We start from the raw sequence: 26,768 nt of genomic DNA, 5'->3' as shown, positions 1-26,768 counted from the left end.
GTCTTTTTTTACTGGGTTCTTTTGGATTTCTTGCTTTGTGGCTGCTTGTAAGCAGATGAATCTCGAGGTTGTATAATTTATACATACTTCAACAATAAATGTACTTTGAACCACCAGGAGTGGCTGATTAACCTACCAATTTGAACATTTTTGGAAGAGTCATAGAGCACTACGCACAGAAGCATGGCCTTCGGCCCATTTTGTCCATGCTGAACTGTAATCCTGCCTAGTCCCATCAATTATCACATGGTCCACAGCCCTCTCATCCACGTAATTTAACGAAAATTTTCTTAATGGTACAATCAAACTCACATCCACCACTCGGTCCACACTCGCACCACCTTCTGAGGGAAGAACCCCCCACCAGATTCCCCTTAAATATTTCGCCTTCCGCCCTTAAACTTTGACCTTTAGTTCTAGTCTCACCCAGCCTCGGTGGAAAAAGCCTGCTTGCATTTAACCTTTCTATTTGGGAGAACATCAGAGCACATTGAGGAAGCCCACATCGTCAGAGGGAAAACGTGCACACTCCACACAGACAGCACTAGATTTGTGAGGCAAAGACCCTACTCGCTGAGACACTGCTGCTGCTTAAAGCTCCACAACCATGCTGGTGATATCATGCTGCGACTGCGGGTGGTGTGTGAATGGTTTGAGAGATCGTGATCTGGGAGTGTGCTCCTGACCAATACTTAGTGAGCAAGTTGTAGTGCCAAGCACCCAAATAGGTCAGTTGCTCGACATTCAGGAAGAAATCAGGAAGCCTGGCAAAATTAGGAATTGCTCTGGTCAGAGGGACCTGAGAGTTTTTCAGGCTGCAAACAGCACAAGAGCCACCAGCGTCACAGTGAACACAGCCAGTGGAGGCCTCCCCTGTGTCCTGGAATGCATGGGGTGGGGGTGCATACAAGACATGAAGGTCAGAACATGAATGCAGAGCTGATATTGGGATCTCATGTACAGGTTTGAGCCCAAGGAGATCTGAGGCCCTTAGAGCATAAAATTGTTGAGAAATGATTTCTAGGTTGACCGTGAGCAAAGGAAAATGATTTTGCCTTTGTACAAAGCCTGGTCGGAACTCAGCATGTCCAGATCTGGCCTTTTTAATATATTTTTTTTGGATGTCCTTTTAAATCTCTAGTGCCTTAATTTAATCTGATTCAGAATATTAATCAATTAAAAAATAATCCAATTTTTCAGTCATTGGCTTTCATTTGTTCGTACCTCGCTTTCAGACTTCAGCTCATCTTGCAGATAGCCAGACGGTGAGCTGTTCACTGGAAAATGCAATCAGCCTTGTGGGCAGTTGGAATTTTGAAGCTTATGACTGATTCAGTAATGCTGATTGTGGGTGATCAGCTGATTTTGGAAAAGGTGAAGAGCAAACAAGATAATCCTGGGTCGAACTACTTTCAGCCAAGTAGTTTTTAGGCCTTGGAATCTTACTTACACTTTTGAGAGGGCTCGGAGATCATCTATTTACATATAACAGTGTTATGAAGGATGACTATTGTGTTCCAGTTGACGGTTTGTTCTAGTTGAATTAGGACAGGAACTCACGATTTCAGTTTGCTGGAACTGGATATTGAGAGGAAGTGTTTTCTTTTCAAAAGAGCAGAGGGCCTCTGGAACACCTCACTGTTCTTCCCACAGTACTAACCCGCTGTTCCTTCAAGCTAGATATGATCTGGAATGAGGTAATCATCATTTGTTAATTTAGCAGATAGACACTACAAGGAATTCTGTCCATCCTGATATTCTGAACTAATTTTGGTTGCCTTGGGATTCTAGAGAAAATAATTCCCATTTTTTTTCCCCAAATCATTCTTTACTTCTTTTGGGCAATTGACTTTGAATGGGTATTTATTGTGATGTTCAGAGGTGTGATAACTATGTATGGCAAATTGGTTGAAGTGGAGAGTTCATTTCCTCTCTTTCAATCTGCCATTATTCATATGTTGATGCAGTATTCAACTCTGAAGGTTCTAAAGCCTATAAAACTTGCAGCATTTCTATAAATATGTTAGACTAGTGTTTCAGACAATGGTGCTACTTTCATAAATGTGACTTCTTCCAACATTCCTGAAACTCAGGTGAAGTCAGACAGGATGGAGAGCTCCACACTTTGCCATTCTTTGTCTCTTCTCCAGCTGCTGGTCTGTCAGCCTTGATGATGCCATGCTGAAAAGTATTGTGCTTTATTTCATCAGTTCATTTTTGGAAAGGAAAAATTCAGGCCTTGATCTGTTACAGGAACTGAACTCAGTTACTCTCACTCATACTGTACCTCAAGGTCCTTCCCTTCATCCAAGTTGTTCAAACACTGGAAGGCATTTGTGTACACCTCAAGGGCCTTGGCATGGAATATCATCTCAATTGTCACAAAGTTGGTGAAGATATCCTATGAGGAGAAAAACAAAACACAATGATTTAATCTCCGGCAAAAGTGTTCCTGATGTGGTGATCAATAAGCTGTCTTGGAGGAGTTAATCGTCCTTTCTCTGGCCTCGCTCAAGATCCCTGTCTTGGTGATGGTTTGAGAAATGCATTTCTTGTTCCAGAGAAAGCCGGGCCCAAGCTGGTGCTCATAAAAGACGGAATGGACTGAGACTGAAAAAAAGAGTAAGTCACTTGAGAAACAGGTGCTGCTCATATGTAAAGATCATAGTCTGATGCATAATGAAGGTACAGAGAGACCGAGTAGTGATATGCAGAGCCCTCTGAACCTGGGAAGAGTGTGGCAAGAAAAGTCTTCAAGCAGTGTAGGAAACCAATCTTTAACAATGAATAGCTGTCTTCATACCTTCAGGTCCTTGAGTTTCTGCTTCTGAAATTTGAAAATGATCTCTTCCAGCTGGTGTGTTGTGTGGTTGACATCGACTGAAGCCTTCTGCACGTTGGCTTCAGCCTAGGGTAAAAAAGCCAACACTCTTGTTCAGTCAGACTCATTAATATGGAAGCAACACATAACCCTGGTACAGATTCACCATTGTCTGAAACACACAGTGCACTCCAAGCTGCAGGAAAGAGGATGGCACGCAGAATGAAGCACACATTTCTCTGAGATCAAACAGTTTGCCTTGATATTTCCTAACAGCAAAAAGAAACATGCATTTTTTGATATCTGCATTTTAGAGTATCTCCTCTATTTGGGCTGATATCTTGTTCCATTTAGTTTTTGAAACTATTTCTGGTGAATTATACCATAGAATAAAATATCTAGACAGGAAGAAGGGTCTTTAACAAAGGATATGCCTTTCTCATGTCCTTAATTGCTGGATTGACTGGACAATGATCTGCATCCTTGTTCACACACAAAATGCTGGAGGAACTCAGCAGGCCAGACAGCATCTACGGAAAAGGGTAAATAGTTGACGTTTTGGGCCAATGAACGTTTTGGCTGATTGACGTTTTCCATAGATGCTGCCTGGCCTGCAGAGTTCCTCCAGCATTTTGTGTGTGTTGCTCAGATTTCCGGCATCTGCAGATGTTCTCGTCTTAGTGCATCCTTGTTCCCCTGGTTTCAAAAGTGTCGCAGCAGCAAATCATCAGGACCATTGATACAGAAATGTTCATTACGGAAACTGTAGATGCTGGAAACACTCAGCAGGAGAGGCATCATCTGTGGAAAACATTGCATCCTGAAGGGGTCTAATTTGATAGCAGAACCCATGAGAATCAGAGAGGTGTCTCCCTGTTTCTAGGTCAGACAAAGGGTCTTTGACCTGAAATACCAACTGAAACACTGACGCAAAGATGTCAGTTCAAACCCTACTGTGGCAGCAGCCGGGGAATTTATACTCAAGTAAAGTTGGGTATTTAAATAAAACTAATCTCTCTAACGGTGGCCGTGAAACCACCAGAGAGTTGTAAAGACCCATCCTGTTTACCAATGCCCAGCAGGGAAGGAAATATGCTGCATCTACTTCACCTGACTTCTGTGTGAGTCCAGGCCCAGTACCATGATTAACTGTCTGTTCAGTTGGAGGGGAATTAGAAATGGCCAGTAAATGCCTGCATGACCAGCGACATCCTGAACAAATCTAATTTGACGGCTGAACCCCGTTTCGAAGTTCTTGTCACTATAATACTCAAGCTGTGGATGCTGAATGATCCATCACAATGCAAGCAGCCTCAGTGAAAATGGAGTGGTCAAGCAAACAGCATTAATGAAGGAATGGAGAGACAGGTTAAGTGAGGGGTACTGTAGGTGCAGGAACTCAACAGGAACACACACAAAATGCTGGAGGAACTAAGGACTCCGGATGAATAGTCTCTGCCTGAAACGTTATTTCTTTATTCCACCCCATAGATGCCATCTGACCTACTGAGGTCTCCAACATTTTGATGTGTGTGTTGTGCTAAATTCTAGAGCTCGCACCCGTGTTTGATCCCAGCTGGGTGGTGCAAAATAACTTTTTCTTGTTTATTGGTTGTGTGGCAGGGTTACTATGCAGGACCCTCCCGTTTTCAGTACAATGGCAAACATTCACCCTGGTACTACTTGCACCTCAAGAAGGCAACTCCAAACTGTGCTTTCAAGAGGCAGCCTGTTTGGGCGTTAGTTGTTGGCCCTGAGAGTGAGTGACCTTCTCCCCAGAATCTTAGAGGATTCTAAGATTCCTCTTAGGAGAGAGGCAAATTCTTTCCTTCGCATCCTGCAAGAAGAGCATAGCACTGAATGCAATGCTGTTATAGTGCTGGCAACCTAGATTCAACCCCTGCCACTGCCTGTGCAGAATTTGTACGCTCTCCTCGTGACCACCGTGCGGGTGCTCCAGTTTCCTCCCACATTCTAAAGACATGCAGGCCAGTAGGCTAATTGGTCAATGGTGTAATTGGGCTCGTTGGGCCAGAAGGGCCTGTTACCGTGCTGTATCATGAAATAAACATTAAAATAAAAACAAATAAAGATTACACTTCCTCTCAGGAATGTCCCTACTCTCTGCCACTTACCTTTTCAGCAACTTCCTGTCAGTAACGTACCTACTTCCCGCACCTTCCCTTTCCCACCCCAGGCAACAGAACGGGAGGCCTGCCAGACCGAGCACAGGTCACATCACACCACATACTCCACGAAGATGTCACTTACCTTCACCAAGGCCGGCTACAGCAATTGATCAGAAAAACGATGTATTATTTACTGATCTCACAACTAATTGAAGGAATACCCCAGGAAAATATTTCAGAACGTTTCTAGCTTTCATTTGATGAGAAACATTAAGTGGTGGAAAGTACAGTGTTTCTGCTTGAAATCAAGGCTGGTTGCTATTGTGGTCATCCAATCAGACATTGACAATGCTCTTGGAGTATTCCTGAAGCACTTTCATATTAGCATGTAGTTTGCTATCCACAGTGAATTAAGTTTCCAAAAGTGCTCTTAGCCATCACTGACTTCAGCTCTTTCTATGGACTAGGTTAGATGCTGTGTTACTTTGGTGACCAGTCTCAGTGGATGTGGGTCAGACCAGGCCTGATGGTAATCTTGTTCTGGCACAATCCTGACCAGAAGATCATCCGGCAAGATGGCGGCGCGACTGGTCGCAGAGGCTTCTACGGGGTCAACAAAAGGTGCAACTGTTGTACTTAAATGTGTATCTAATGACCGCAAGATCCTGCTAAACGTTAAGATCTCAAAGGACTGCAGGCCAACACTATCAGCGAGTTGCTTGCTGGCGGAGGTAAAGAAGGAGTTGCACAATGTGCTGCTGCTTGTGTTTGGAGGCTTACTGTCAAATAGCAAGTGGCCAACGTGGTTGCTTTTCTTGTGTTTGCAAGGCCCCATTGGACATTGTTAATCTGGTACACCGTGAGTTCGATTTGCTGATTTATTGGATGTGAGCAGGGGTGGTTGGTGGAGGCCTAGTCCTCGGTCGCAGTGAGGAGTAGCCCTGAAGCTGTGGTGTCCCCTGTTTGTAGCCCCCCCCCCCCCCCGCCGAGTGAGAGAGACGAAGCTGTTGTGCTTCACCGGGGGTGGTGTGGCATGGCGTCCAGAACGGAGTTGGAGCTGCCCCCCCCTCCCCAGGGTTTCACTCGGCAAAAGACAAGCTCTGTTATGGCCGACTACAGATTTGCAGCGGCACTGAACGGACTCGGGCCTCAAGCTGCGGAGCCGCTAACTTTTCAGCCGCCGGAGGTGAGACATCCGAGCCATCGTGCTCTACCGGGGGAAGTGTAGTGCAGTTGTGGCAAATGAAGATTTGAAACAGACTGAGGGGGTCAGGACTATATATGTAGATGTTTGTCTGGTTGTGTTCTTACTAATATTCTATATGTGCACGGACTGGGCCTCAAAGCCACGGATTCACCTAACAGGAGTCGGGCATCAGGGGGAGGACTGGGGGTCAAAGCCATGGTGTCACCTAGTGAGCATCGAGGGCTGGTCTTTAGATGATATTAGTGGGCTGGGGTGTCTGGACTAATATATATATAAATCCAGATTTGTACGCATCAAGCCGCAGTGTCACGGATTGGGGAAGGAAGGGGGGCCTCAGGACTTTTACTTAGAGATTGTGATCTTGTGTGTGACTGTTGGTAATGTGCACTTTGCACGTTGACCTCAGAGTAACACTCTCTCATTTGGCTGTATTCATGAGTATTCATATATAGTTCACTAACAATTAAACTTGAAGTGAATTGAAGATAAAGGAGCTGAAATAGGCCAATTATTTTGCTGTGTTTGCTCCGCCATTCAATCTTTCATTCCCAATATCCTCCCCTTTTCCAGCAACCCTCATCCAACTGTGATAAGACTGCTGAACGGATCCTGACCTGGATCTGGGCTGTACCCTCCAAATATCCAGACCTGCCTCTCGGTTTTTTTGCACTACCTTACTTCCCATTTTTCTATTTCCTATTTATGAATTATAATTTAAATTTTTAATATTTACTAATTATAACTATTTTTAATATTTTTAATATTTAATATTTGTAATCCAGGGAGCGTGAAGCGCAGAATCAAATATCGCTGTGATGATTGTACGTTCTAGTACCAATTGTTTGGCGACAATAAAGTATAGAGTATAATCCCCTTGTCAGTCAAGAAACTAGCACCCTTTGACTTAAATACATTACAGTGACTTGGATCCACAGCTATGTGTGGCAAATAATTCCACAGATTCACCGCCCACTGGCTGAAAAATTTCTCCCAATCTCAGTTTTCAATTAATTCTGAGGCTGTGCCCTTGGATTTTGGCTCTCACTAATGGAAACATCCCCCCCACATCCCCGCTATACAGGCTTTTCAGTATTTAAAAAGTTTCAATGAGATCCCTCCTCATCCTTCAGAACTCTATCAAGTACAGCCCAAACTCCTCTCATTCGTTAAGCTTTTCACTCAATTGACTGACCACTTGGTCATTAAAAAAGGTTATCACTGGATAATGATTATCAATGAGATTCCTAGCTGCAACTTTCTAACCCAAGGTCATTTTGAGTCCTATGCAATAGTGCCAAGGTCCATCTGTTCAATCCAAGCTTCAACAATCTTTGTCACCTGCATCAGTCAACACCATTTTGGGCAGCAGTTCTGTTGACTGGGAATTCAGTAGATGGATAAGGATGGAGAAAAACTGACCTTTGGTCTGTAGTGCTAAACGTTGCAATGTTTTTTGCAATAACAAGTGGTGATTAGATGCACTTCCCTACACTTCAGTGCAATAATTAGAGATTAATTTCTCCCCAATGGGCTTTGATCAATATTGAATACCTTAATTACCACTCACAACTAGCAAAGCAATCAGTTTCAAGCTTAAATGTGGCAAATTACATCATTAGTGCCATTAGTCAATCCTTGGGAAACTTCAGTTTCCAAGCTCTTTTGGAAGCTTTATACAGATCTGAAAGGAGCACACGTACCAATGACTAGGATCATCGATTAAGGAAGAAAACAGCAACATTATATAGCAATATCTTATCTCAGTTGCATTTTAAATTTCAAAAACTGTGACATGTACACAAAATGTGGAATGTTTAATTTCTTTCTACAACTGCAGCCAAATACACACCATCTGTTAAAAATTGGTAAACTGGTAAATCTACAAGTTTGCAGATGAAACCACCTTAATGGGCCGTATCTCAAATAATGACAAATCAGAGAATAGGGTGGGGCCGGAGAGCCTGGTGAAAGGGAGTGATGACAACAGCCATTTCCTCAACATTAGCCAAAGAATTGAGCTGCTCACTGACTCTGTGAGGAGGGAGGATGCTGTGCACATGCCCCAGTTTTCAGCCATGGTGATGAGGTGGAGAGTGTTGAGAGTTTCAGGTTCCTAGGAGTGAACATCACCAATAGTCTTTCGGAGTACAACCACATTACTCGGCCTAGAAGGTTCCCCGGCACTTCTACTTCCTCAGGAGGCTAAAGAAAATTGGCTTGTCCTCTTTGAACCTCTCCGATTTTTATCGATGTTCCATAGGGAGCATCCTATCCAGATACATCACTGTTTGGTACGGCAGCTGCTCTGTATGTGACTGCAGGAAACCACAGAGAATTGTGGACACAGTTCAGCACATCACAGAAACAAGTCTCCCCTCTATGGGCTCCGTCTCTATTTCATAATCAAAATCCACCCACCCAGGCTACCCGCTTTGCTTCCGGAGTTCAAAATTTGAAGTATATTTATTATCAAAGTATGTATACATTATACAACCTTGAGATAGGTGTCCTTACAGAAACCCAAAAGATCCCATTAAAAAAACACCCAATGTGCAGAGAGAGGAAAAAAAAAACAAATTGTGCAAACAGTAAAAGTAAGCAAATAGCATTTAGAATGAAAGTGAGTCCACAGGCACGAAGCCCAGACCAGGCCCACAGCCTCAGGCTCAGCTCAGTACATGGAGCCTGGAGCAGCCTCTCACTGTAGTGAAGATAAATAAAAGCCTAAAGCATGTTCCACCAGGCTGAAGAACAGGTTCTGCCCTGCGGTTACAACACTGCTGTACGATTCCCTAGTATGATGAGATGGGCTCTTGACCTCTTGCGCTGTACTTCTGCCACAAAGCAACAAACTTCACAACATATCTCAGTGATAATGAACCTGATTCTGATTAAACCTACCTTGTTATGACCTTGCAACTTATTGTCTATCTGCACTGCACTTTTTCTGTAATAGTAACACTTTATTCCACATTCCATTATTGTTTATACTACTTCAATGCATTATGGTAATGAAGTGATCTATATGAATGATATGTAAGTATAACTTCTTCCCCTTTTATATCCATCTCCCAGTTGAGTTCGCACCATCCTCTGTATTTGATATGTGCCGTCCTTTCTTTTCCTTAACCCTACTTTGTTGCCGCAGTGATTGAGTAGATGTTTTAATTATGGCTTCATCACCGCTTTGTACAAAGGCACCACCACATCTGTTATCCTTAATTTTAAGTGATTGCTTGGCAGGAACTTCTGCCACCTCATTTTCTTCAACCCCAACATGGGCAGGAACCCATATGAAATGTATACACAGGCCTAGACCCTGCAACTTCAACAGATGTTATCCAATTTCAAGAAGAATGTCCGGTCTACAATTTGAGGTACCTCTTTCAATACTGTAGGTATCAAGACTGAGAATCAATCAGAGCACTGAAGTGTATAATCAGTGCGTACTTCTTTGACCCATTCTGAGGCTAAAATGAAAGCAACCTTCTCAGACATGAATACCAATACTTTGCTTGATCATTTTTTCTTAATAGTCACCTAAAACTTTGGAACATAAACAGAAACACCTGTACGACCTGTCACTGGATCTCTTGAACCATCATGTAGATGTGCAAGAATCCATAATATCTGCCTTGCTTACGTTGCTGAATTTTCTGTGCCGCTGATAAAGAATCACCCTCCATCTTGATCTTTTCCTGATGACCCAAATCAACCTCAGGCAAAGGGAAAAACCATGGAGGAGTGACAGAAAGGGGTAAACTGGCACCATAATCCACATTAGACAACCTGAGATCTTGTACCTATTCATTACCCATCCACCCAAAACTGAAGAGCTTAAGAATCCAGCACTCCCAACATTCTACTATTGTTGCCAATATTGGACAATCAGCTTTATGTCCTCTTACATTAACCCAATGAACCTTTGCTAACTGTATGTAACCTGCGTGGATGTAAAGGTATTTCACCCACTTCTAACAGTAATGTCAAAATTGGGGATGATTTAATAGCACTACAATATAACCTCAATGTTTGAGCTTGAACTGTATCTGGGGGCTTTAAGACTACTTGTGAGACTGACCCATAAGCAACACATCAAAGACAGATCTTATTGAAGCAATATGCATTTGTTTTATTGGCCCCCTACTCGCACCCCAATCACACCCAATTAAGCACCTAAGCACATTAGGGGCCTTTTCACACTTCTCTAGAATTTTATTCACATGCACCTTCCGTGTTAGCCTTGTGTCCACCAACATACTTAGAAGCTTTACCACTGACTCTTGTTAAAGAGATTTATCATATCACTTGAGATCAATTGTGGGTGTAATGTTCCTTTTTGAAAAATAAATAAATTGAGCCTTAGCAACAGAAAATTTAAACCTCCTCCGACGTCCCCATTCCTCAACTTCATTAATAGCTGCCTGCATTTTCTTAATGATATAATTTACATTCCTACCTCTCTTCCACACTGTCATCATCATTAGCAGCATATAACCATATCGAAATGGCTGAGCCAACTTATAAGGAAGTATCATTAATCAAAATATTAAAAAGGAGTGGGCTACATAACATTCCCCTGTCAAATCCCATTCTCCTTCTCGTACTCCTTAGAGAACGTTGTTCCCACCCTAACTTGTAACTTTCTATCACATAAAAAAACTTGAAACCAATTGAACATTTATTGCTTATTCCTGTCCTTTCTAGTTTAAACCCTTGTGTCCCTAACCTTTCAGAAGCTTCTCTACATCAAAGAAAATTACTACTGTCAAATTGGATTTCTTTTTCTTCTTTGAACATGTGCAGCTTCCCCACTTGAAAGTGATTGAACGTGTCTACCCGAAGGTTTTTTAACTAGATTCCACTCAATGACCAAACAACTTTTCCTTTTCCCTCCTTTTATTTTTTGCAAGTGCGGCAATTTGATAGTTCCATCAACCATTAGACATTAGTCATTAGTCACTAGTCACTAGTCATAAGTTATTAGTTATTAGGTGAAAAAACTGGCTACCTCTCCGGACTTTGTAGACGGATTCTGACCTGCACCTCTCCGCTCCCTCATAGACCATTATGTTTTCAAACCGGGCGACCCTTCCCGAAGCTTCCCGAGCTCTTCTTAAACTTCGCCCCATTTCCCAGAAGCGCCTGCGAGTGATGATCCCCGTGACGTGAAGCTAGCGCTAACCCAAAACGCAGTGACAGCAGTGCTCTTTTTCATGGAACAGTCTCTCAAGTTATTTAAAGTTCAGCATCTTACTGCAGATTCCAATGCTGCTCCCGGACTGCCGCTGTGATGCTGCCTGGTCCTCCCGATGTTCCGGGTAGAAACCGCACTCAGGCAGCGGGTTCCATCCGGTCTATCAGTGGATTCTTGCTATTTCTTTTAAATTTTATTTTCTTTTTCCTCTAGGTCCCAATACTTTCTAGAAACTCTAGTTTGACTTGACACCTCCCACTCGATCTTCCCATGGAAACACTGAGGAGATCGCCAGCTTCAAAGGCAAACTTGGTGGTCCCAGTTCGGTGTTCTTACGATATATTGTTGACTTGACTTTCCATCTGTTCCCCAGCAGGTGGTAAGACAACCAGCCGCCTAACGTCCCTGTGAGGGATGGTGACTTGGATCCTGTCTTTTTTCCCATCAGAGATTGGATGCCTTGTTGTTACTTTCAGAGCTTTTGTAGCTTGGGAAGATCCTGATGCTGACGTCCCTCACGATGCCTTTGCTGTCTGGATTAGTACTGATGACTCTGCCAAGCTTGAAATGTCCTCTCAGTGCATTTTGGTCGCTTAACCAGACGATGTCCCCAACAGAGACGTTTCTCCGTGCAGTATGCCACTTGCTCCTGACAAACAAATTAGGACCAGCAAGTTGGCTCCAGCACCTCCAGAACTTGGTCACCTCTGACTGCATTGCTCAGAGTCTTTTGTAGGGGAAGCTGGAAAATTCAAAGGTTTTGAAATCCCCGCTTTGAGATGCTCGACCGAGTAGAAGGGTGTTGGGTGTGATATACTGAATACAGTCTTCCCGGCTCTGTACCCTGGCGTTAATTGGGTGCTCATTGGCAAGGTTGGCTGCTATGTGAAGAGTTGTCTGGAACTCACTGTAACTGAGTCCAGACTCCTTCCCAAGACTCTGGAGTGCTGTCTTTACAATGTGTACAGCGGCTTCTGCAGCACCATTCCTGTGTGGAGAATCAGGCAGATGGATTTTCCACATCCACTCTGTTCCATTTTTTGCCGTGGTCTCCTGCAGGGCTGCTTCGCTCAGGCTGTCCAAGAATCTGTACAGCTCCTCCAAGACTGGTTTTGCTCCAATGAAATTGGTGCCTGGATCTGACCAGATCTTTCTTGGATGCCCCCTGATTGCTGTGAACCTCTGATAGGCCATCAGGAATCCTTCGGTTGATAGGGTGTTTACCAACTCTGTGTGGATGGCTCTGCTGGCCATGCAGCAAAAGACCACTCCCCAGACTTTCAGTGTTACTCTTTTCTTGACGTCATCTTTTACTTGGTAGGGTCCGAAGAGGTCCACCGTTGTGAACTGGAACGGTGCAGCAGGTTCAGTTCTTTCTGACCGCAAGTCACCTATTACTTGTTGACACTTCCTTGCATTTGCCTTCCTGCAGAGCATGCAGCCATCGACAACTTTTTGGGCAACTTTCCTTCCCCTTATGACCCATGCCCTTCTCATCTTGAGCAAGGTTCCGGCCTCATTGTGGGCCTCCTGCGTTAACAGTGTGGACACCCAGGCATCAAAGGGCAAGATGGGGACACCAAACCAACAGCCCAGAGTCTTGGTTTTTGTAGACTACCAGCCTGTCTGTAATGGTGTTTGGGAAGGTTGCGCCCTCTTGTGCTGCTAGAAAAATGTCTCTTCGAGCATCTTCTCGTTCCCTTACTGGGATGATTCCTGTCAAAGAAACTGCCTCCCACTCTGAACTGTCCACAGCTTGATTTTGTCCAATGAACTGTTTTGCTGCTCTCCAGATCCATGCAACTGTTTTGACTAGTCGAGTTAGAACACTGAACCACTTGGTGTCCACAAGGCTTCGGATGGCCAACACTGCAGGCGGTCTCCATTGTTCTGTTTTGACCTGGTACTGTTTTTGTGCTGGTTCCTGTTTCTTTGTCTTGGCCCTAGTCAAGGCAGCAACAAATGCCTTCTTTTGCAACTTGTTAATGCTTTCTTTGGCTGATTTCATCAGCAAACTCAAAAACTTTGGCCCATTTTCCCACTCTGAGTCTTCATCCAGGTCTTGAGGACTGGCTCCTCTGGTGATTACATCAGCAATATTTTGTGGACCAGGAGTCCACCGCCAGTCCTGGATCCCTGTGCTGTTTTGAATCTCTCCGATCCTATTTGCAAAGAATGTTTGATAGTCATAGCTTCCTCATTGTACTGCACCAAGGACTGTTTGGCTATCAACGAAATGGTACCACCTCCCAACTTGGATTCAGCTATGCAGCCCAAAGTACTTTCTCAGGCGTGAGGCAAACTCTGCTCCACACACCTCTGCTTTGACAGCATCACCTTTGTGATCCAAGAGAGTTAATTTGGCTTTAGATTTCACCAACCTGACGACTGAGCCCTGGTCCAAGTTCCACCTTAGGTACATCACTGCTTGCTTCCATCAGAGAACGTGATTGCCCAGGGTTCCTCAGTGAAGCATGGGGGAGTCAGTGCCCTGGTGAACTTTACCTTGCCAAGTTGAACGTACTCCTCAAAGAGCTTAATTGCATCTGAGAGTGCTATGTCCCATGTGTCTTTGACTGGACACCTTTCGCCCTTTGCCTCTTGGAATGCCCTTTGTACCAGAATAGCTCCCTTCTGCTTAGCAGGAGTTACCAGGCCAACTGGGTCATGCAGCTCTGATACTTGGCTGAGCAGTTCTCTTTGTGTCAGGGGGTTTGGCGTCTGGTCTCTGATTTGCTCTTGTAGAAGGTCTTGACCAAGTCTCCATTTTCTATTTCCCTTCGAGAAATTGATTGCAATCATGACATGGGGGCTTGTCCTCTTCTACTATGTAGCCCAGGCCAAGTGCCTTGTTGTCATCATCGCACATTTGGTTTGGCAAGACCATGGTTTCTGCCTTGGACTTCTCCAGCTTGTAATTACACTCTTTCCTCCCATTTTGCCCAGAAAAGATCCAAGGCTTGAGCTCGAAATCTCCGGCCTTCAGGATCTGCTCCACATTTGCTGTGATGGATTTCAGCTGGCCAAGGTTGTTGTGGGATGTGAGAATGCCATCAACACAGCTGTCGTGTTGGAGCACCTGCCACTCCTCTTTGAGGTGGGTGAAAGGAGGGAGGTTAGCAGTTTCGCGCATTGCTAGCTGCACAACGCACCCTGCTGGTTTATCTCCGATGTTCACTCTTGTGATTGCATATTCCACCAGCTCCTCATCCTCGGACTCTCGCCAGAGGAATCGATGCACTTCTCGGTCTTCCAACCAAACCGAACTGTACATCTTTTTTATGTCACCCAGAGCAGCGTATACTCTACCCCTGAATCTGAGTAGGACAGTGCGAATCTGGTTGAGGGCATCTGGACCTTTCATTAGCAGGTCGTTCAAGCTCATGCCTCTGAACTTTTGGCTGCTGTTCCACAGAGTCTCACTGGGGTCGTGACAGAGTGCGGGTTTGGAGCAATAAGGTACTCACGTACCAGACTGGCCCATTCCAGTTGATGATTGTGTCTTTGGACAATTTCATTGCAGCCTTTTGATCGACCATGTCATGCACTTGAGCAGTGTAGGGAGCTTTCCACTCGGGTTCTTTGGTTAGTTGCCTCTCCGTCCTGGGAAATGTAGCCTCGACTGTCCTTTTACTGTTTGGCAAAGAAACTGGTTCTTCTAACCAAGGATATCTGGTGTGCCAGTGTGGTTCCTTGCTGCGGTGGTCACCTATGACATAGGTGAGGCCTCTTCTTACAACTTCAAGTTCCCGCTCCTCAGCGAGAGTTATTCCTTTGCCGCTCGGCTGGCAGTTTCCGCAGTGGCAACCCCCGCATTTTGGCTCGCATGCTGCGCCAATACTATCCCACTTCCACCTCTCGAGGAAATCCCGGTTGGTGCTTGAAATACCTGACTCCTGGAGCTTGCCATCCAGGGGGTGCTCAACGCTTTGGTCCAACACGTTGGTCTTCTTCAGGCTGATGGTCAAGCTGAAGTCCTGGCAGGCTCTTGAGAAGCTGTCCCTGAGGCGTTGCAGTTGCTCTTCAGAATGTGTTGCCAGTGCTGCTTTGTCAGCAAACAACATGTCCCTGATGAGTACTTCACAAACTTTGGTTTTCGCCCTCAGCCGGGACAGACTGAACAGCCTCCCGTCCGATCTGGTGTGGGGGTAGACACCATTAGTTGATGTTCCAAAGGCGTGCTTCAGCATGACTGCGAAGAAGATACCGAACAGGGTGGGGGCAAGCACACAGCCCTGCTTCACACCGCTGTGGATGCTGAAGGCCTCCGGAGAAGAGCCGTCAAACTGAACGACGCCCTTCGTGTCTGTGTGGAATGACTGAACTATCCTCAGTAACCTCAGGGGACAACCAATCCTAGTGAGGATTTTGAACAGGCCGTCTCTGCTCACACTGTTGAAGGCCTTCGTAAGGTCAATGAAAGCGATGTAGAGTGGTTGTCTTTGCTCTCTGCATTTCTCTTGTAGCTGTTGAAGGGAGAAGATCATGTTGATTGTGGAGCGTTCCGACCTGAAACCGCACTGAGACTTGGGATATACCCTTTCGGCTATTTTCTGCAGTCTGTTCAGGACCACGCGGGCGAAGACCTTCCCAACGATGCTCAGCAAGGAGATTCCCCTGTAGCTGTTACAGTCGCTTCTGTCCCCTTCGTTCTTATATATGGTGACAATGTTGCAGTCTCTCATGTCTTGCGGCACTGCTCCCTCTATCCAGCACTGGCACAGTAGTTCATGCAGGTGGTTTAGCAGGACGCCCTTTGCGCATTTGATGGCCTCTGGTGGAATACCATCCAATCCTGGTGCCTTCCCAGTGGGCAGGCTGTCGATGGCTTTACTCAGCTCTTCGGCAGTCAGCAATGCATCCAGTTCCTCCATGACAGGCAGGCATTCCACGGCGTCTAGCGTGCTGTCCGAGATGCTTTTTTCTCTGGAGAAGAGTTCAGAGTAATGCTCCACCCATCTCTCCATCTGGTTGCCTTTGTCATTGATGGTCTCGCCTGTTATAGTTTTCAATGGTGCTGTCTTGCTCAGGGTTGGCCCGATGGCTTTCTTGATGATCCCCTCGTACACTCCATGGATGTTGCCTGTGTCAAATGATGACTGAATGCTTTCGCATAGTTGTAGCCAGTAGTCATTTGCACAGCGTCTGGCTGTTTCCTGGGCCTTGTTTCTTGCTGTCCTTAGTGCTTGCAGTGTTGCCTGGGTGGGGTGGCATTTGTGCTCTAGTAGTGCAACACGCTTCACCTCAATGACAGCGGTGAGCTTACTTGAGCTCGCTTCAAACCAGTCCTGTGTCTTGCCCTGTTTCTTCCCGAAGGCCTTGAGTGCAGTGCTGTGGACAGTGTCCCTGAGAGAGTCCCATCTCTGATAACCATGTAAATATCATCTTTCCCAGGTGATATCTGACCAGTACTATTAATAGCCCTTTTAAATTCAGACAATGTAAATTCAACATCCAAGCAGGAACTGGAACATTCTTTCTTCTCAGCAATCTGAGGATTGCTTGCCAAAACTGTTTCTCGATAAAGCTTTTTTTCTTTACTTAAAGTGGCCAAACTATGTACACTGACTTATGATTTTGCTAATAATTTGGCTTTTTTCAGAGTCAGTTACTGTAACCTTCTCCCCACCATACAAAACCGGTAATGCATCAAGTTTCCTAACTCCCCCAATTTTCTGTAGCAAACTCCCCCACCTGGATCTCTTTCCCAATGCTATCACAGTATGTTCTCCAATATATTTTCTTTACCCTTCTCACTACTAATTATAGCTTCAATTCTTTTATATTTTATGAAAGATGAATAGGAGTAACACTGCATAACTTACCTAAAAGCTTTATTCCTTCATAACTCTTTTACACTCATCTGTCCACCAGGGAACAGCTCCTTTTTTCATTCTCAATGATCTGGGAATTGATTCCTTACTTAATGAGCTCAATATCCTCCGGAACCAAATGGTCAGGAAACCTACTTTCACATAAAATCATCGAATATATCTCAAACTGCCTTTTTAACATCCACCTGGGGATATGAGATCCTTTCCTCTGATACCCATCTATAGGCAATGTACAGATAATAGAGAAGTGATCCCCCCTCACTGTTGTATCTTCATACACTTCCCAGTTACATATACTGTAGATACCAGTGAGAGATCTACAGCAGACACCGTGTTGTTATCCTTGTACGCCTACCATCATTCAAGCACATCACACACTTCCTCCAGAAAGTCTTCTACCATCATTCCATTCACGTGTGTCACTGAACCCCACATAGTACTATGAATCCTTACACCATATGTTATTTTTCCATTTCTACCCACACTTTCCAATAGAAACATAGAAAACCTACAGCACAATACAGGCCCTTCAGCCCACAATGCTGTGCTGAACATGTACTTACTTTAGAAATTACCTAGGGTTACCCATAACCCTCTATTTTTCTAAGCTCCATGTACCTGTCCAGGAGTCTCTTAAAAGACCCTATCGTATCTGCCTCCACCACTGTTGCCACAGCCCATTCCACACACTCACCACTCTCTGCATAAAAGACTTACCCCTGACATCTCCTCTGTACCTGCTTCCAAGCATCTTAAAACTGTGCCCTCTCATGCTAGCCATTTCAGCTCTGGGGAAAAGCCTCTTACTATCCACATGATCAATGACTCTCATCATTATACACCTCTATCAGGTCACCTCTCATCCAGCACCACTCCAAGGATAAAACTGGCCAAATTCACCCAACCTACTCTCATAAGGCATGCTCCCCAATCCAGGAAACATCCTTGTAAATCTCCTCTACACCCTTTCTGTGGTTTCCACACCTTATGTAGTGAGGTGACCAGAACTGAGCGCAGTACGCTAAGTGGGGTCTGACCAGGGTCCTATATAACTGTAACATTACCTCTCAGCTCTTAAACTCAATCCCATGGTCGAGGAAGGCCAATGCAATGTCTGCCTTCTTAACGATACGGTCAACTTGCGCAGCAGCTTCAAGCGTCCAATGGACTCGGACCCCAAGATCTCTCTGATCCTCCACACTGCCAAGTCTTACCATTAATGCTGTATTCTGCCATCATATTTGACCTACCAGAATGAACCACCTCACACTTATCTGGGTTGAGCTCCATCTGCCGCTTCTCAGCCCAGTTTTGCATCCAGTTTTGCAAATATACTAACCCATCCCTCCACTTCCTCATCCAGGTCATTTATAAAAATCATGAAGAGAAGGGGTCCTAGAACAGATCCCTAGGGCACACCACTGGTCACTGACCTCTGTGCAGAATATGACCCATCTACAACCACTCTTTGCCTTCTGTGGTCAAGTCAATTCTGGATCCACAAAGCAAGGTCCCCTTGGATCCTATTCCTCCTTACTTTCTGAATATGCCATGCATGGGATACCTTATTAAATGCCTTGCTGAAATCCATATACCCTACAGCTACTGCTCTACCTTCATCATTGTGTTTAGTCACATCCTCAAAAAATTCAATCAGTCTTATAGATTGATAGATATCTGAGTAGCCAGGGCATCAAAGGTTATGGTGAAAAGGCGGGGGAGTGGGACTAAATAGGAGAATGGATCAGCTCATGATAAAATGGCGGAGCAGACTCAATGGGCCGAATGGCCGACTTCTGCTCCTTTGTCTTATGGTCTTAATAGGCACAACCTACCCTTGACAAATCATATTATGCCTCTCCAAATGTTCATAAATCCTGCCTCTCAGAATTTTCTCCATCAGCTTACCACTCACTGGTCTATAATTTCCTGGGCTATCTTTACTCCCTTTCTTGAATAAGGAAACAACATCTGCAACCCTCCAATCCTCTGGAACCTCTCCCGTCCCCATTGATGATGCAAAGATCATTGCCAGAGGCTCAGCAATCTCCTCCCACAGTAGCCTGGGGTACATCTCGTCTGGTCCCCAGAGACTTATCCAACTTGATGCTTTTCAAAAGCTCCAGCGCATCCTCATCCTTAATGTCTTTATGCTCAAGCTTTTTAATCTGCTGTAAGCCATCCCTGCAATCACCAAGATCCTTTTCCATAGTGAATACTGAAGCAAAGTATTCATTAAGTACCTCTGCTATCTCCTCTGTTTCCATACACACTTGTCCATTATCATACTTGATTGGTGATTCTCTCACATCTTATCTTCTTGCTCTTCACATTCTTGTAGATTCCTTGGGGTTTTCCTTAACCCTGCTTGCCAAGGCCTTCTCATGGCCCTTCTGGCTCTCCTAATTTCATTCTTAAGCTCCTTCCTGCTAGCCTTATAACCTTCTAGATCTCTATCATTACCTAGTTTTTGGAATCTTTCGTAAGCTTTTGTTTTCTTCTTGACTAGATTTTCAACAGCCTTTGTACACCATGGTTCCTGTACCCTACCATCCTTTCCCTGTCTCTTTGGAAGATACCTATGCAGAACGCCATGCAAATATCCCCTGAAGATTTGTCACACTTCTGCCATACATTTCCCTGAGAACATCCGTTCCCAATTTATGCTTCCAAGTTCCTGCCTGATAGCTTCATATTTCCCCTTACTCAAATTAAACACTTTCCTAACTTGTCTGTTCCTATCCCTCTCCAATGCTATGGTAAAGGAGATAGAATTTTGATCACTATCTCCAAAATGCTCTCCCACTGAGAGACCTGACACCTGACCAGGTTCATTTTCCAATACCAGATCTAGTACAGCTTCTCCTCTTGTAGGATTAATTACATATTGTGTCAGGAAACCTTCCCAAACACACCTAACAAACTCCACCCCATCTAAACCCCTTGCTGTAGGGAGATGCCAATCAATAGTGACAGAGGATGAGAGGTGACCTGATAGAGATGTATAAGATGATGAGAGGCATTGATCATGTGGATAGTCAGAGGCTTTTTCCCAGGGTTCAAATGGCTAGCACGAGAAGGCACAATTTTAAGGTGCTTGGAAGTAGGTACAGAGGAGATGTCAGGTGTAAGGAGAGTGGTGAGTGCGTGGAATGGGCTGCCAGTGACGGTGGTGGAAGCAGATATGATAGGGTCTTTTAAGAAACTCCTGGACAGGTATGTGGAGCTCAGAAAAATAGAGGTCTATGGATAACCGCAGGTAATTTCTAAGGTAAGGTCATGTTCGGCACAGCTTTGTGGGCCGAAGGGCCTGTATTGTGCTGTAGATTTTCTATGTTTCTAATATTTGGGAAATTAAAATCTCCCTCCATGACAACCCTGTTATTATTACACCTTTCCAGAATCTGTCTACTTATCTGCTCCTCAATGTCTCTGTGGTCTATAAAAACCATCCAGTAGAGTTATTGACCCCAATATATCAAGTGTTAAACTTTCACAAGGGTGTATGAATTTATTATCTATACTTTAATATTCTTTCCCCAAATTTCAACCACAATTGACTCATAAACAGCCCCAGTCCCCAAAACTCTGTGTGCTATCCCATTTTTGGCAAAGGTAAAAACTCTCCTCCTCCATTGCCCATTTTCCAATCACGTCTGACATCAGAATAACCTTGTATCTTAAAACCTAGACAAGATTTCAAACAGGTTTTCCATACACTTATAACATCAGGTTTATTTGTTAAATCTTCAATAACATTTTTAATCTCTTGACCATTAGCTAACAGGCTTCTAGCATTCCACTGTAAGATTAGAAAAACATTAACAACTCTCCTTTGAAGTCTGAACGTTACTTACTCTTCCTTGTAAGACATCATTAATAACTTTTCAAGTTAAGTCTTTTATCTCTGGATGTTTTTTTCTGCAGCTTTCAATAAAATTTATATTTTTTCTGAACTACTTTTAGTTTGTGCTGTACAATTTACCACATCTGCCATGAAAGTGACAAACTTTAGTTTATGAACAATTAACGAATTCTTTGATATACAGTCATGCACTTTACGCACTATCTTTAAACTATCAGTATTCTGGTTATTAATATGTCTCATTGGCACTGTCTTCTGTACTTTCTGCTGAGCCTCTGTATAAACACACTGCACTTCCATAGCTTTCTTATATACAGGACACCCTGCATAATCAGCGCTATATTCTCCTCCACAGTTGCTACAATTTGGCCTAATACCTTTTCCACAATTGTGATAATCATGGTCTCCACATTTACCACACCATTTTTTACCCTTACACAGTTGCTACACGACCAAACTTCTGACCCTCTAAGCATCTCAGAGGGGGTGGCACATAGACTCAAACCATATAACCCATATCATCTAAATTAACCCTATGCAGCAATTTTTTTCCATCAAATTTAATCAACACCAATAAGCTATCTGTTCTAACTCAATTACGAAACCCATCACTTGGTGTCCACCAATTTTTCCCCAACTGAATTATTTTTAACTTGGTCCATGGCTGCATCTAGAGGCACTGCAGAGATTACTCCCCAAAGCCACTGCCATTCAATAAAATTCCCTGGTGTTACTTTCTTTCCTCCTGCAGCTTTTAACCCCAAAGCTTTCTTACGTTGCTTACTATCTTTACAAACTGCTAAGATTACCCCATCTCTTTAAGGCTTGAAACCCACAATATCTCCTAATGCTTTTTAAAGATCCTTATTTAGTCTAATTGGATTGCTTTCAGAAACAGGACCACATTCAAAACTCAACAAAACCTTAAACTCTTCCTTCCTTCTTTTGTTTAAATTGCATCTTCTACCTTCATCACTGGATATGCCACTACAGTCTTCAAATGGCTGCTGATTTTTCCATTTCCCGGAAGCCTGCCATTGAACCTTCCTCCATACAAGTTCTATTACCCAATATCACTTCCCGTTCGCTACCTCTTTCTTCTCCAGTGCTTCCTGCCATCTCTACCCAACTCTTGCCTGAGAGAGAACTCCCAACAGCAGGCTTAGTCCTTTCTGTAACCCCAGTCAGCTTCACCACATCCTCCCTAGATTCAGAACTGCATACTCTCTCCATGTCCCTCTCTGCAGCTTCCGAATCAGTACTAATTTAACCCTGGTTAAGCTCAGCTGACTCAGCTCAGGATAGGAATTCAGCCTGGTGCATTTGACTCAGGAACTCATTGGGTTAATTTTAGTTTATTTGCCATGTCAAGTGTTAGCTTGGGGACTCAGTCAGTAGCACACTCATCTTGGAGTCAAACTGATGAGAGTTCAAGTTCCACTCCAAGGAGCTAATTACAGAAATCCATGCAGATCCATGAAAAGTACCAGAGGAGCAGCTGGGCATTTGAACAGGTTTTAAAACATTATCAACTGAAGCTTTTTATTACTTCTTGCATTGGAATATGTTCCCTTTACTGGTAAAACGTCCATGTGACCTGTGTTAGTAGTCAATGAGGTGCAATTGTGATATTTTGAAAAGGAAATACTTGAGAGAATATTTGAGCTCTGTGCCATGCTTGGGAATGTCTCCCTTTGGGATTCTCTGTTAACCTGGCCAACCTCTGGAAAACAGAGTCAGATACAATTTTTAAGCAAGGGTTTCAAAGAACTTGTGGACTATCGTTACCATTTGACGAAGGAGAGACTGTCTAAAATATTCCCTAATGTTGATAGTTATCGTGATAGATGTAAAACTGAGACAGCTATACTGACACATGTTTTGGTCTTGTTCTATACTGAAAACAGTTCTGGAAGTCAGTTTTTGCGACAATTTCTAAAACACTTAAAATTAATTTACAACCTAACAAATTAACTGTGCTTTTTGGAATAATTCCTCAAAATATCCATGGTATCTCTATGTCTGACCAACATGTTATTGCATTTGTTACATTGATAGCTAGGAGGGCCATTTTGTTGAAGTGGAAGGATACATCTGCTCCCACTTTGTCACAATGGTTCTCTCAAGTGATGCTATGTCTTAGTTTGGAGAAAATTAGAAGTTGAACCTTTGAATCTTTATTTGATTTTGAGAAAAGATGGGGTTCATTTGCTTGTTATTATCATTTGAGTTAATTGGTAGATTTCCTCCACGATCTGATTGTAAATTCTTGTTTTTTTTCTTGCTGGCGGTTTGATGTTTATCTTTAGAAGCGTTTTGTATGATGCATGACTCCAAGTTGACCCCCCCTCCCCACTTTTTCTGCTTAGTAGGTTTTTTATTATCACCAAAATGTTTCAATCCTTAAAATGGATTTTTTTCTTGAGACATTGTAAGTGTTGTTTACTTCGACGTACTCGTGTTATTTTTGAATAATAAAAGGATTTGAAAGAGAGCACTTGTGGACTAGTATAGATATAGTAATGGACTGCCTATGATATTCATTCAGTAGACCAGAGGCCTGGATCAATAATCTTAATGTGAATTTGTTTGGTTAAAATATATGGAAATAAAAACTCTGAATGAGTAAAAGTCATTGTGAAGCTATAGATAAAAAAGTCATTCAGTTGTCCTGGCAAAAATTAATCTCATGGGCCTGGCCTTAATGTAACTTCAATCCCACCGGCAATATATTTAACTTTCAACTGGTCAGTAAAAACGAATTAAACTATTGGAAAAAATAACTTTCTATCACCTTCTCAACTAGGAATGGGCTCCTTTCCCAGAAATGCCATCTGTTTCTGTTATGTTCACAATGGCTCATAATCTGACAAATAGTGCTTAATTTTGCACACTAAATTGCTCATTATATTGTTAAAGTCACTGTAAATGTACTCACTGTGAATTTAACAGATCGGTGCAATATATTTGCAAATGTACTTGAGCAAATGTTATTGGTCTCCACTGTTTTTATGCATTTATAGTGCTGTCACCATTGAAGGCTTATTAATGAGGATATAACCACAACATTGAATAATGCACATTTATTTGTTCTATTTTCTAATGTAAAATCAGTGGATAGAGGAAAACTAGTATTAATAAAGTAACTTTATAATGAAGGAAATTGTCCCAAATGGAGTGCTAACAAATAATTTACACAGCATGGCCAAAGAGGTGGGATTTAAGGAGAGTCTTAAGAACAAGAAGGAGGTAGAATTTGTAAGGGAGGGAAGCCCAGGTCCAAGGAGTTTGGCAGTTGAAAAGACAGAGCTTTTGATGGTAAAGGGATTAAAATAAGGGATGCTTTGGGTATTTGGAGCAGCATAGAATCTTGGCGCATTGCCAGGTTGTAGGAGATTTCAGTGACAGGGAGGAATGAGACAATGAAGAGCTCTGAAGGAGAAGGTACAGGAGCCTGAAGACACACGCTCAACGTTTTGGGAACAGCTTTTTTCCCTTCACCATCAGATTTCTGAATGGGCACTAAACCCCCGTACACTATCTCCCTATTTTCTTGTTTTGCACTACTTTATATATAAAATTGTAATTTATACCTTTTTTATTATGTATTACAATGTATCTCTGCAGCAAAGTAGCAAATTTCACAACATATCCCTGTGATATTAAATCTGATTCAGAAGGTGGAGAATGTTAAAATTGAGCTGCTGATTAAATGAGATCCAATGTGGAATGTCAATCATGGAACAGTACAGCTCAATACAGGGCCTTTGGCCCACAACTTTTTAATCTACTCCCGTGTCAATCTAACCCTTCCCTTCCTCATAGCTCTCATAGCTCTTCATCCATATGCCTTCACAAGGGTCTCTTAATGTCCCTCATGTACCACTAGTGTGTTCCACGCACTTACAACTTTCCATGTAAAAAAACTTACCTCTGATGTCCCCTCTATACTTCCTCCAATCACTATAAAATTATGCCCTCCAGTATGAGCTATATCTACCCTGGGAAAAAGGTGCCGTCTGGTCCATTCTATCTATGGCTTTTACCTTCTACAGAAGTACAGGGGAAAACATTCTGACAGGCTGCATCACTGTCTGCTGTGGGGGGGCGGGGGGGCTACTGCACGGGTCCGAAAGAATCTGCAGATTTATTCGGCTCCATCTTAGGCACTAACCTACAAAAGTACCCAGGACATCTTCAGGGAGCGGTGTCTCAGAAAGACAGCGTCCATTATTAAAGACCTCCAGCACCCAGGGTATGCCCTTTTCTCACTGTTACCATCAGGTAGGAGGTACAGAAGCCTGAAGGCACACACTCAGTGATTCAGGAACAGCTTCTTCCCCTCTGCCATCCGATTCCTCAATGGACATTGAATCCTTGGACACTACCTCACTTTTTAAATATATATTATTTCTGTTTTTTGCACGATTTTTAATCTGTTCAATATGCAGTATGTATATGGTAATTGTTTTACTTATTTATTATTATTTTATGTTTTTTCTTCTATATTATGTATTGCATTGAACTTCTGCTGCTAAGTTAAATTTCGTGTCACAGGCTGGTGATAAACTTGATTCTGATTCTTGTATCTGAAACACACAGTGGCCGCTTTATTAGGTACACCTGTACACCCGCTCATTAATGTAGATATCCAATCAGCCATTCATGTGGCAGACCCTCAGTGCATGAAAGCATGCAGACATGGTCAAGAGGTTCAATGTTGTTCAAACCAAACATCAGAATGGGGAAGAAATGTGATCTAAGTGACTTTGACCGTGGAATAATTGTTGGTGCCAAATGGGGAAACTGCGAATCTAATATATTTTTCATGCACAACTGTCTCGAGAGTTTATAGAGAATGGAGTGGGGAAAAAAAAGCAACAACATCCAGTAAGCAGTAGCTCCATAGGCAAAAATGCCTTGTGAATGAGAAAGGTAAGAGGAAAATGGCCAGACTGACAGTAGCATTACAAATTGCATTACAACAGTGGTGCGTAGAAGGACATCTCTGAACGCCCAGCATATCAAACTTTGGAGTTGGTGGGCTATGAACATACACTCAGTGGCCACTTATTTAGGTGTAGGTTGTACCAAATAAAGTGGCCACTCTCACATTCTTTTAAGTAGCTAGTTTAGAATATTTTTTTCAATAAAATGTACAAGTGATGTTTGAAATCTGTGAGCATAAAGATTGAGAAAGAGTGAAAAGGTAATAGAATAAATCAAGGAAGTGTTGATCAGGTGATCTCCATAGTTAGAAGATCTGAGTATTATAAAGTGGTGGAGTTTGGAACAGTGGGAATGAGGAAACAACTGGTCATAGATTTGTAGAGTAATAGTGAATGGAGATAGGCATTACAGCCCAATTCATCCATGCCAACCAAAGTTAGTACCATTTGCCGCATTTAGGCCATATTCCTCTAACCCCCTCTTATTCTTGAACTGATCCAAATGAATTTTAGATGTAATTATACCTGCTTCAACTACTTTCCCTGGCAGCTTGATCCATATATAAATCTTTGCATGAAGAAGTTGTTCCTCAGGTCCTACCTTTCCCTTCTGCCCTTGAACATACAGTGTGCTCTCTAGTTTTTGGGTTCCCTTTCCTTGGGGAAAAAGACTGTATTCACCCTGTCTTTGCCCCTCATAATTCTATACACCTGTCTGTCTATGATTTTAGACATCATTGAACTGAACATTCCTAGACTGTTTCAA

At 43.2% G+C, this 26,768-nt stretch overlaps 1 protein-coding gene across 1 annotated transcript in view; it reads right to left on the bottom strand.

The window, feature by feature from the left end:
* The window catches only part of LOC134356541 (CBY1-interacting BAR domain-containing protein 2-like), a 49,145-nt gene that overhangs the window by 10,782 nt on the left and 11,595 nt on the right, over positions 1–26,768 (bottom strand). Inside the window, exons 5-6 of the mRNA XM_063067503.1 lie at positions 2,804–2,908; positions 2,288–2,401 (exon numbers count right to left, since the gene is read on the bottom strand). Coding sequence (XP_062923573.1) covers positions 2,288–2,401; positions 2,804–2,908 — 219 coding nt within the window. The remainder of the gene's footprint in view (positions 1–2,287; positions 2,402–2,803; positions 2,909–26,768) is intronic.

The sequence above is a fragment of the Mobula hypostoma genome, chromosome 14 (assembly GCF_963921235.1).
Source record: "Mobula hypostoma chromosome 14, sMobHyp1.1, whole genome shotgun sequence".
Classification (NCBI taxonomy): domain Eukaryota; kingdom Metazoa; phylum Chordata; class Chondrichthyes; order Myliobatiformes; family Myliobatidae; genus Mobula; species Mobula hypostoma.
This window is presented reverse-complemented; position numbering and strand designations above follow the sequence as displayed.